We start from the raw sequence: 13,062 nt of genomic DNA, 5'->3' as shown, positions 1-13,062 counted from the left end.
CAAGTAAACCTCAATTGGACTTAAAAATGAAAGTCATTTGAGTGACACCAAAAACGTTATATGCCACTGTTTTTAAATTACTTATAATGAAGGTCAAAAAAACACTTTAGGCAGTAAAAATACATCTGAACTAACTCCAAATTATATAAGCTACATAAAAGCATTTTCAAGAAGATTGCTGCTTCTCATATAAGGCTCTGAAATAGTTTGAATACAGGCTTTGGTATGTAAAAATACCATCAAATCATTTCAATTTGAATATACTAAATTTGAGAAATAACAATGTTTTTTACATATTAGCTGATTAACCAGACCTTACTTCCAATAACATACATTTGTAAAATAATCTTAATAACCACCTTCGTTTCAGCTTGCAGTAACTTGAATCATACAGCAAGGGAGTTGGAACAAGGTGATCTTGTAGGTCCCTTCCAGCCCAAACCGCTCTGTGATTCTATGGCAATAAAATTAGACAGTGGAAAGCATGAAACATGTACTTATTTCTCCCAAAGGCACAAAATTTCTCCTATAAGATACACAAGTACAGTATCACTTAACTGTAGATTTTTTCTTTTTTTTTTTTTTTCCCCAATCCGCAATGCAGATCTCTTCACAATACTCTTCATAACCTAGCACATAGGTTACTCTAAAAGAAATGCCTCCTATTTATTTCATTGGAAGTGACAACAGGTACAAAGAACACAATAACACTACTTAATAGCATAATGTCACTAAGAATTTTTCAATGGAGCTATCTCCATTAGCTATGCACTTTTGCAGGACCAAGAGCCTGCATGCCATGCTCAGAAAAACCTATACCAGCAGAGAGGTGACCCACTGTTTCACACTAACTACAACGGCACCGTTGCTACGAAAACGTTGCCTGTGTAGTTCACCTTTCATTGGCCCAAACAGATGGAAGTCAGAAGGTGCTAAATCTGGACTATACAGTGGTTGTGGTAGGACAGTCCAGCCAAGATTGGCAATCTGCTCCAATACTGGTATAAGGTCTGCTGCAAGAGAAAGTTTGTCTTCTTCTCTGGCCTGACTCCAGACGTTTGAGTCTTCGGTTTAGTATCATGATGGAGTTGATAATTTGTTCAGTTTCCAAGAAATTCAGAAGGATTATCCCTTTCTTACCACAGCAGACAGTGCACATCACCTCACCCACTGAGGGCTGTATCTTGAATTTTTAATTTGATGAGGAATTCACAGTCACTCCACGGACTGTTGTTTTGACTCTGGCTTGTAGTGGTGACATCACATCTTGTCACTGGTAATGATGTGATCAGCCTTCTATTGGCTCAACAGGTCCTGACAAACTTGCATATTGTGTGAGCACTTATTCCAACACTGTCACCATTGTTTCCAACACACTGAAGCCAATATTCAACTCTGTACACTATTCCCTGACCACAACCCACCAATCTGCATGGATGACTTGATGGATATGCTCTTCGTTTTGTGACAGCTGTGTATGGCCATCCAGAATGTGGCTTGTCTTTCACATTACTGTCACCACTGCTAAAATGTATCAGCCACAGCCTCACTGTGCTCAGTTTGATCTTCATAAATTTTCAGCAAGCTTCAAAGAAGGTCAATGGGTGCTATTTTTTCTGCATGGAGGAATCCAGTGCTACACCTTTGCTCCATACATACCTCCATGTCAGATGTAATTCTGTCAGACTGCTCCTCTGCTGCCATCTGTCACACGGCAACAAAATGTAATGGGTTACTGTTGGGAAGGTCCAACCTCTACTGCTGTACACCACCACCATCTGCCTCTGACATCATGGACCAACCTAACAAGAGGCACTACTTTCAGAGCTGCCATCATAAATAGTGCTGTAAATTTATTATGCCTAGTATGAGTCTCTTTGTCTGAGGTATCTTTGCTCTAAGGCATAAGATCTGACCACAGGAAAATCTTTACCCAGCTGTTTTTTAGCAGCTCATTTTTTCAGTCAAGAATTTTTGGCCAGTCACTTCCCACTTTGCAAGGTTTGTGACAGCTCTCAAGTGGTAGGTATGCCTCTTTGTGTACAGCAACATATTTCACTGTGCTTTTCACACAGTACAACTACAACCAGGAAACACCAGAATACACAGGCTTTAGCCCTTCTGTTAATGCTTGTGGTTACAGCTCTGACTGCCATGCATTACAAACACAAAAGTTATCTTCACTCTTTTTTCCACACAACAGAATAAATATCAGGAAAAATAAATAATACTAATAAAAAAATCTAGCTTTACAGAAGACAACATCATAAGTGTTTTGTTAAGTATAAACAGACTTGAAACACATCAGCACTATCTTTAAAATTACAATAGCTGTTCAGGGCCCCAAACTTCAGATTAAGAGAATTAAATTCCCAAAACTCAGTGGAGTGTGTGCTTATTTAATTAAAAGCAGGCAGAATTTCATTTGCACTTCATCGTTAAGAATACCACCTATTATATCACATTTTGGCACTGCAGCTTAACTCCAATTTGTACTAAAAGCATACTTCATCAAGCTCATTTTGAAGTTCATTATATACGTTAAACGTCAGTACTATTTGCTATAGCAGTCCCATCCCATTTAGATGTTTAAACGGGCAAACATGGTCAGAAAAACTTGGAGAAGTACTCAAATGGTATAAGCTTTTTCAGATGAAGTCTTTTTTCGTTTGACCTGCTACTGCAAGCTGAACTATGTAGCCTTGATTTTAGATTTTTGCAAGTATGGTTAAAGGTGTTGAAAAAACACAGAATTTTCTTGCTTATATCTGTGCCTCTGAAATACATGTGTTTTTTTATTATTTTCCTATCAGAAATGAAATATAGTAATTACTGGAATATCTTGCACAGCAAGACATTGCTATTTACCTTAGCCATGGATTTCTCACTGGTTAGTCAGAAATCCACCCTTCTACACCGCCTTCTTACCATACACACAGCACAGAATGTGGTCTGTAAGATATGTAAATGTCAAACATTATGCCTATCCAAGGGATAAAGAGGGAGACCTAAAGGGAAGCAAGAGCATCCTACTTACCAAGACAGCCACTCAAGGCAGCTGTAAAGTGCTACTAGAAAATCAGGAGCAAAGCCTTCCTACTTTCTTCTGACCAACTGTCAGCCAGGTGGAAGGCAGAAATAGACCATTTCAGCTCCCTTGTTAGGAGACAAGATCCATAATAATATTTCAAAGGTCACTTTTACCATGAATTTTGAAAGACTTTCCAAATATGATTCTTTATTTCTGAAATCTCCTCACCACGACATGCATTGTGCAAAATGTGCAGTGAAAAACTAAACACCTATAAAAAGGTAAAGATAGAGGAACGAAAAGAGGCAAGAGGATGGCTAAGAAAAGCCTGAGTGCTGAAAAGCTCTATTGTACACTGTTGACTATGAACACCGTATTCATTACAAACCCAGGCAGCATTCATAAAACTCCAAAAACACAAAATTTAACCTACTAAATCTTCTCACAATTAAAAAAACTGAGATAAATGATGAAGTATCTACATTTTATTGAGCTAGCACTCAACAGTACTAATGCTACAATTTTCTCCTGCCTTGACACAGTGCAAATATACTAACAAAATTCACCAATTCCATCTGGAATTGCTAGAGGTTATTCACCTTAACAGAGAATTTTGTTCAAGCTCTTGGTTCAGTTATCTTACATATTTCCATATATTAATACGGCTCATGCTGCTTCTTAAAGGCATCCTTTATTTTCAAGGACATTAGTCACTGCTTACAACCTTCACAACAGCAATAAAGTTTAAAACAAAAGAAAAAATTTCAATAGATCAAATAAGCAGTCTAACAAAAGTAAGAATAAATACAGTTAAAAGGACCTTAATATTTCCAGTGTATATTACAAAGATCTGAGTTTAAGGCCCCCATTTGCTGAATATTTTCAAATATTCAAAAGATAATGGGTAAGGACTCACTCTACATAAACACCTCAGAAGGTGTTAATGGAAGGAAAGACCTCAAAAAGCAACAGAAATTTTTGGCACAGAAACATACAATCACTGCTTTCTCGCAAACCAGTGGAAGAAAAGAGTTTTCTAGCTCTCCCACTTGGGAAAATGAGAAAATCCTTAATGAGATGAAAAGTACCCTGTAGTAGCTAGAGAATAGACACAAAAGTCCTGAAGGTCATGTACATTTCCATTCTCTTGAACTGTACCAGCTGGGCATGTGCATTTGGATCCAGCCTTCCTGAAGTCTGGCGTCCTAAAATCCTTACTGGGCCCCCCACATTTCCACTACATCCCTGCTTGGACTAAGGCAATCAGCTTGTACCATGTCATTATCCCTCAACAATCTCTGCCTGCTCTCCTGCACTCCTATTCTGCTCATCCTGTTTCCCCTGCTCAGCAGAGCTACTGCAGTAGACCCACTGGCTCGGCATCCTCTAGTATTCAACACATTGCTCTGTCTGCATGCCTTTTATCACAGAAAGGTTCAAATTTTAACCAGGACAGCAATGTCCACGGTAACAAGCCATTACACACTTAATGAAGTCAGCTGGCTGGCATCCGCCCGTGTCCAAGTGGGTTCTCAGTGCCACACAGAGAAAAAGTGACAACAACCAGTAACATATGTAGGAGATTAACTGCAAATTTCAGTAGGACATCAGGTTTCAGAGGGCAGTAAAACAGAAAAAGCAGCTTCAGAACTATAGCCTCTAGCATGGGTGCTGTAAATAACCCTCTCATTAGAGAAAGAGAGAGCTATAGGCATGTGATTGCCTGGCAAGGCAAATGTATTTCCTGTGCCTGTAAACGAACTGAATGAGCTACAGACAGTCTGGAACAATGCATAAAAGCTAATAGCATTATTAGAGATGAGAAGAAGGCTGCAGTTAAGTTTGATGTAACACTGACAGAAGATAGTTCTCAGTCTGTATAACAACTGAGATTGAAAACTGTAATGAAATCACTGAAACACTGCAGTCACCTGCCCGAAATGTTTTACCACCCTTTGCAGATCATAACTACTGCTAGAGAAAAAAAATAATAATAATAATTTCCTGAATGTATCACTGTATTAAAAAAGATTAGAAATGTGCAATTAGCTTAGAAATATATACACATGAAAATGTAAACAATACACCATGAACAAGCTTGACTTGGTAATAAAAAAAAGTAAGCAACACTTTGAGCTATTGCCTTTGGTGAGCTTTATACTAGAACTATTTCAGTGGGTATTAGAGTTCAAAGCACTAAAAAGTCAAGACAGGATCATGAAGTATGTGCAATAAACAGTACCAAAAAGCTGAGGAAACCAAACAGTAATTAGAGTCAGAATTCACGTGCTTTTGGATAGGGACTCAATATGCAGAAAAACTGACTTTTTTTAGGACTGAAGTCTGTTGGTTAAAGCTGCAGTTAGATATGGCTCAGACAGCAAATATGAGTGCAAAACCCACAGGCTTTCAAGAAAGTGACATAATGAGTTTCAGATTCACTGATGCACAGATGCCATCAGGGGAACCCTCAGGAACACTATAGCATCTCTTCAACAGCTTAATTGCATCAACAGATGAAGTATTTAGGTTGTTTCACAAGCGAAATGAAAAAGATGAGCACAATATTGAATTTGCTAACTTAACAGAAAATTCCTGATATTCCGTAAAATGGTGTAAGGTGTAGTAATAAATTACTTGTGTGCTTCTAAAAAGAATGGATGGATTGTCTTCCCCACAGTGATGGTGTTATAGGTAATACAAAATATAAACAGCATAGGTTAAACTTTTCAGAGACGCAAACATCGGTTTTCTTGGTAACGTATCACTGATAAAGTTCAGATGGAGGAGCAAAATGGAAGATATCTGCAGTCTTCAAAAAAGTTGACAAAAACAACAGCTGAATTTTGAACAGCATCCATAATTCAAGATGGCACTCAAGACTTCTTAACCAACTTGAAGCAAATGAAGCAGCTCTTTAATGCTATATAATTTATGAGGAGAAACAGAAATCCAGTGATATCAAAACAAATCTCTCAAGCACAAGTAGTAAACATGTGATAGAGAAATTACTTTTGTTCTAAAAAATCAGGTCTTCCAAAAGCATTATTTAGAATACAAATGATCATCTAGGCCAGTAAGGAAGTTGTCAGATTCCCTAGGAGCTAGCAAAGAGTTATTAAAACTGTTAGGCACTACTCCCTTAACAGCTACAGGAACACGTGTTACCAAAAGATTCACAGAAAGGTGTTTCACTGCACTGCTTTTCCGAATGCAACTGAAGATCCAGAACAGAGAAGAATATCACCTTTCTTCTGAAAGTATTACAAAGTTTAAAGAGGAAGGAAAAAAAAAAACAAAAAAAAAACAAACATCCACGTTATTTCTAAAAGAGACAAGAAGATGAAGAGAATGGAAAAATGGAATTTGTACTGAGGAAACGTCACTATTTTTAACAACATGTTTTATTCCAGTTGAAACATTCAGTGGTACAGGTTCCCTCTAGCAGGCTTTGTGGCAGTCACAGGAGCCATCAGGTCAGTGCCAAAAGAGCAGACTGAACCCGCAGCTAGGCTTTATACATTTTTAGAACATGAATAAACATGGTGGCCCGGGTCCAAGCAAGCTTGCACCATTCCCTTCACTCTGAATGTTCTTTAGAAAGCAAAGGAACAAGAAAATGACTTCTGAACTTATTCTCCACTGCTTCTTCATCACAGCCACACTATAAAAGCAGATTCCTCAGGTTTCTTTATTTCTGAATGCAGAATAATAAAGGTCATATCCACCTTTTTTCAAGTATCTCTGCAAAACACACACTAACCACTTACAGAAATTAAACTCTGGATTGCCCAAGGTTAGCTAATAAATTGTGTGTTCATACGCTAGCAATCTTGACCTCCAGGATTTCAATTCATTTTACTGAAGCATTTCTTTCACCTTCAATAAATGAAGCATTCTAGATTTGGCTCTCTGCAACTCAAAGAGCATCACCATGAACATACAAATATTCACTGCTATCTCACCACAAACAACAAAGGTACAAAGCTGACTAGCAGAAAAGTAAGAGATGATGCTAACAGATTCCTTTCTAAAGCTTCAGCACATCAAGGTAGCTGATAATGAATTTATAAAAATAGAGGTGAAAGTTCATCAGCAAAGTTACAAAGCAGACAGATTTCACTGCTTTTTAAACTCATTCTAAAATAATAGTATATGTCTGGATGCTTTTTACTACCTTGCATAGGACTACAAAGAGTAGAACCACTACAAGCAGCAGATTGACTAGAAAACCTTGTTTATAAAATTGAGTTATTTTTCTTCATTTTATGCTTACTCCTCATTCAATTACCGTTTTTCTTTTAGTACTGCAAACTAAAATATAAGTTTCTACAGGTGTTGCCAAATGAAAAACAAGAAAGCATTGAAATTCTTAATGGGCTGCTGCTCAGCACGTAAGAGAGCACAGAGTCAGGTGCTGGTCGTGCCACAGATCAGTACGGGCATACTGGGATCGTTCCATTGCACTGCTATGTAAAAGCATTACATGGACCATCAGGAAGATGATCAACTCTCTTGCTTATTCTGTGCTTCCAAGAAAAACAATTCATTACTCATAACTGTCTTCTGATGGTATCCCCATTCACCATGCAGAGAGCCATTCTCAGGAGCAGCCCTTCCACTTGACTTTACTGGCTGTGGCATTTCAGACTTGTCCTACAGCTGATCAGCTAGATCAGAAGAAGCAGCATTTGCATATGGCATTATAAAATAAGCATGTAAAAGGGCTGAACACCATTCCAGTTTTGAAAGGTAGTTTCCAAGTGGATAGGTATCATTAAGAGGAGAACATGCAGGGCTCATATGTCACTCACCCATATGGTCTCCAGCTGATGACCTTTACAAAGAACAAATCAATACTAAGCAGATCCTGCATCTACTATTTCTTACTGTGTATGAAAGGTCAAGCAATTTTCATGTATGTATCAGTTCTAACATTCCTGTTTCCAGACAGTGATTGTTTAAACAAGGAAATAAACAAAGAATGCTTATTTTGCATATATATCTGTTTCAAAACCTGTGATAATTTAAAAAGAGAGTTGGAACTTATTTCAAGACAAGCTATGGATGCTCACAGAAGGAATGCAAAGATTTATTTCACTACCATGAAATGATCTCTAAAAATACACTGTAGATTAAATTAGAAACTGCATTTCTAAGACTGCTTCCTCAGCGAAATTCAATATTACCTGTGTGTTTTATGCTGAAGTAATTTGTTTGAAAAATATTAAGCTGTTTACATTTCTTTTATGCATGTCTGCTGTACCTTTGTCCACATATACATGCAAACTACAATGATTATTCTCCTCTTATCATCTCCTTTAGATGACATAGTTTGAGAGAGGTCTCTATAGAAAGATATGTTTTGGTTCTATATATAAACCTGATCCCATTTAGCTCAATGCCAAATCCTTTTAGCTTCAGTAAGAAAATTCTAAAACACACATTACCATAGTTTAAGAGATTCCTGGTGCAGAAACTTAGCTGAAATTTTTGAGATTTCCCCCCCCTAAATTTCAATTTCCAAAGTAAGCTTAAGTTTAATGTTTCTTAGTACCTGATGTTCAGGTACAAACATCAAGACTCTACTCAATTCAACAACACTGTTTGAATGAGAAAGATATCCTGTTGTATTTTTAAATACACCCCAAATGTAACACTAAAATGTCATTCTGGCTCTGGTTAGAACACCTCACTGAACTATTTGATATTGCAAGTATAAGATCTACAAGGAGAATATTTTAACATATTCAGAAAGCTAGTATTTTAAAATGCTTGCATATGTGAAAAAGGTTATTTAATACTCAGCGTAATGAATTTCTGAGTTGCATTATCTCTGCAGCATCGTAAGGAGATATTGTGACTCTCGTTCGTTAGCTGTATGGAATGGAGCAATGACACATCCAAACATCCGTAAGCAAGGTCATAAAAGAGTCTATAATCTTTTTATGCGTACATTTAATACTTTTAGGAAAGGCTTATTATAGTTCTTGCTTCCTCTTCTCAGCATCGATCATGATTAATATAAAGATTCGCACAACATTAAAAAAATCTCTCCACAGTTCATTTCAGATGAAGAGAAGCAATGCTTTTGTGAATAAAATAGGGTAGGGCTGGGTTTTTTTTGTTCTTGTTGTACTTGAGTAGCTCAAGAGATAAGTCATTTTGATTAATTTAACCTTGTAAATTATAGAAAACATACACTGACTCCAATATTTGATTTTTTGCATTTTCATGCAAATCTAAGTTCTAACAGTGTTTTCTGACAGTCAAATACCAAAGCAAAACCAAATAATAGATTTATATGGAGTAAAAGGTTTCGTGGCCAGACCGGGAATGTCTATTCCAATGCTGTAACAAGCAACATCAACTAATACAAATCAGAAACTAAGTTCTGTATTCATCTTAGAGATTTATTACAGGGATAGGACTCAAAGTTCTTTAAAAGTCCAACTCAAACCATTATATGATTTTGTATTTAATTTCTTGCCCATGGCATTTCATCAGAATCAAATTAAAAAAAAAAAAAAAAATTAGAAAAAATAATCATAAGGTCATAGAGTTGATCACAGATAAAAGTTATAATTGTAGCTGTAGCCATGCATCAAAAGCAGAACTATAAGGAAGGGAATCATTTTAAGATTTCTGAAATTACCCACAAAATTATTGTTTCATTGAGGAAATCTAGTCTGTGAGCTCTGAAATAGGACAAAACTGCCTGCCTCCCTCTCTTGTCATATTGCTTATTTTGACTAGCTGCAACAGCATGGAAGTATAGATATTTAATATACTTTTATTGGCTTTTAGATAGCTGACATACTGGCAGAGGTTTAAGGGCATTTGCTTTCCAAATTTTTACAACTGTGTCTTTTTGATGATTTAAAACTTTAAAACTTTTATTGGGGAATTATTGCAGAATTTCTACAGGACTAGCTGACAAATTCCATTTGCAAGACTGAAAACATTCATTTGGATTCAGAGGGCTCTTTGTTTATTTACTTATTTTCAGTAGAAAATAAAAAATGCAAATACAGGTATGCTTATGGCATTTCCATGCAGCTATTATAAAAGTCTTTTTTTTTTTTTTTGCTAAATTAGGGTCCAAGATAATTTATGTCGGCTTTCTTAAAGAAATTTATATATGTTCTTCCTTAAAGAAATCTCAAATATAAGGAGAAGGTCCATTTCTTTGTAATGTACTTGTCTATGAAGTACATAGAATAGTATTGGAATTATTCCAGAAACAGCTACAAAGAACACTTTCTAGTGTCCATTCATAAGAAAAATGATTCAATGGCAACACTGCAGTATTATTTAGAGTAAATTCAAAACACAAGTTGAACACTGCAAGTGATCTCAAAAGCAAGCTCAGCGAACTGAAGGGTTGTAGGTACTGTTGTACATGGTCCTAAGTATCTGATGTTGAAGACAGCCCTTCCTCACAGATTCTTCCAAGTTCACTTAGACTTGTGTTAACACGTTGTCCTATCCTGCTTGGCATAAGACAGAGTTGTGAAAAAAGGAAAGAATAAAATATGTTCCCCAAAACATTTAGGGGTGGGGGTGGGGGGGAAAGTTTATACCAGGCACAATCATGCAGCTAAAAATCTTGTGGTTTTTGTTTTTTCACCCTTATAAATGTACACTCAGAGAAAAGACAAAAACTATATATAAAGCAGATTTTCCTCATTATAACTCTGAGCACCACAGTGCTGTCATTCCACTGCTATTGATCTGAATTATGTTATGTGTTTTGGAGAAAGGCATGCTTTCGAGATGATGATAGTAAAGGAATCTGTGAAATTTCTTACCCTGGACAAAGAGTGCAATTAAAAATAGGCCAATCAACACTGGTCAAAGCATGCATACTCAGCAATAAAGACGTATTCTATAAAATAGCAAGAGGTACATTAAAAAACCCTAAGGACAATAACTAAGTACCTATATCATGTACTTCTTCACTTTGTACAAACTAATGGCAAATAAATAAATAAATAAATAAAATAAAAAGGCCTAAAAAACTTTCAGCATGCTCTATTCTGAACTCACGTGAGGAGAGTTTTTTTAGAGATTCAGTTCCTTCTTGCCATGACACTCAACTGTACCTTATTTGTCTTTCTGTGCTTAAGAAGAAGCAATAAGCGAACTTCAAAAGCCATTCTATTATTTCAAAAGAAGTACCTGTTGTACAACTATGCACACATTTTTACACTTTCTGTAAAGAACATACATTTTTTTTTGTTGTTTTTAATAAATTCCTCCACACCCCCATGCTTTATTTAAAGTTATCTGAATTTTAGGGGCATCTTTGCACTGAATTCCACCTTACTATCTACTATACCATCTTATTAATATTCATGTTTGAAATTCCAAATTCTAAATCATATTTAAAATTGTAGACTTACATTACGGCACTAATTTAACAACAGGAATTTAAGAATTGGGACATCTAGGAGAAAAAGAAAGCTTTTCTCTGACTGCATTCAACATTAGACTGCCTGAGTGCAAGGTATTCTCTGTAGATGTACCAGACAACCCTCAGAAAACGACATCACATCCAAACAGCACAGGCCTACCTAAACAAAACGAAAAAATATGAAGTGCATCATACAACATCCGAAAGAAAGATTATACTACCTGTATCGAACATGCTCGATTGTGTCATATGTCAGTTTGCTGCTGATATTCGGACTATGAGGGTTGCCTAGGAGACAATGGAGAAATAGAAGTTAATCATTAATCACAACTTAGGTATTATTATGGTTTTTTTTCTTTTATCGAAGTATTACACCAAGCCAGTCTGAAAAGATGACAAAGAAAGATTTAATATATGCTTCACAGCAGTGCCCTGAAGCTCCTTGGAACAGTTAGTCAAGTGAAGGGACATATAACTAAAGAAAGCAATTATGACAGACCTTGAAACTTCACCTGTATTTGATACTAGTACTTAGACAGCTCCCTTAAAAAAAAAACACAACTGCATATGTACAAATGTGCTAACAAAAAGCACAGACAGAATGCACATATATTCACAGACTAAGAAATAATTTAGCAGGCAGCATATGGAGGCAACAGGCATTCATGACTGGACACCAGAAATGCTCCTATTTATTTCTAGCGTCTGAAATATGAGTAGCTCATGTAAATAAGAATTTCATTGCAACACCAGTAGCCATCTTAGTACAGTTCAGCACCAACAGATGTTAACAATTAGGACAGTACCTAAGAAGGGCATAAATGTATCTCTACAAGCAAAAAAAAACTGCACCAACATCCTCAGATGAACGGCACATTTTCCTTTCAATAAATCCTTAAGAAAAAGCTAAACATTTTTTTTTGAAAGAGAACAAGAAAAAAAAGTTCCTGATTAATACATTTTTCAGTAATTTACAATAAAATCTACTTTTTAAAAATTTTCAAAATTAATGAAGGTATTACAAAGCACAATGAGTGAAGCTATTAAAAAGAATAATAATCCTAAGATCTAGTACCTAGACTTTTCATGTCTGATGTTGCATTTCTGTAATTTCCAATTCAAATATTCTCAATTTAGAAGTGAGAATCTCTTTGACTTACATCCCTTCCTCTCATTTGCACATGCAATAGCTTAAATGTAGTCCTTCAGGCCTCTGGATTATCACCAAGAAAATTAAAGAAAAAGGTGCAAGCTGCACTTCCCCTTCATTCACACCCGTGTCCATTAAATGAACTCTTACACAACAGTTATTGCCCTTAGAGTAGCAGAGATATAAGTGAGGAAAAAAAATATTTGACCAGGCTAGGGATTACATTATCATTTTAAATTAAAGCAGTGTCAAACATGCAAGTTGTTCTCATATAGCATTATAGGTACTGTGGAAATCTGGCAGCACTACTATTCCTATTCAAGACCACTCGATTGATTCACAAATTTAATTTTTTCTGCTACAGATGGCACTTCTAATTAGAAGGGCTGAACCCAAATTTGTTTGAAGTAACTAAGATCAGAGTGCATACATTTCACTTTGAAATGGCCGTAGTGACAGAACATT

General features: G+C 36.2%; 1 protein-coding gene across 3 annotated transcripts in view; it reads right to left on the bottom strand.

The window, feature by feature from the left end:
• MOCOS (molybdenum cofactor sulfurase) overlaps positions 1-13,062 on the bottom strand; it is a 204,132-nt gene that overhangs the window by 164,919 nt on the left and 26,151 nt on the right. For all 3 annotated transcript variants that reach the window (XM_015854275.2, XM_015854272.2, XM_015854273.2), the window contains exon 3: positions 11,669-11,735. In XM_015854275.2, the coding sequence (XP_015709761.1) occupies positions 11,669-11,735 (67 nt within the window). The remainder of the gene's footprint in view (positions 1-11,668; positions 11,736-13,062) is intronic.

The sequence above is a fragment of the Coturnix japonica genome, chromosome 2 (genome assembly GCF_001577835.2).
Source record: "Coturnix japonica isolate 7356 chromosome 2, Coturnix japonica 2.1, whole genome shotgun sequence".
Classification (NCBI taxonomy): domain Eukaryota; kingdom Metazoa; phylum Chordata; class Aves; order Galliformes; family Phasianidae; genus Coturnix; species Coturnix japonica.
The sequence above is the reverse complement of the archived record's forward strand: the minus strand, read 5'-3'. Positions and strand labels throughout refer to the sequence as shown.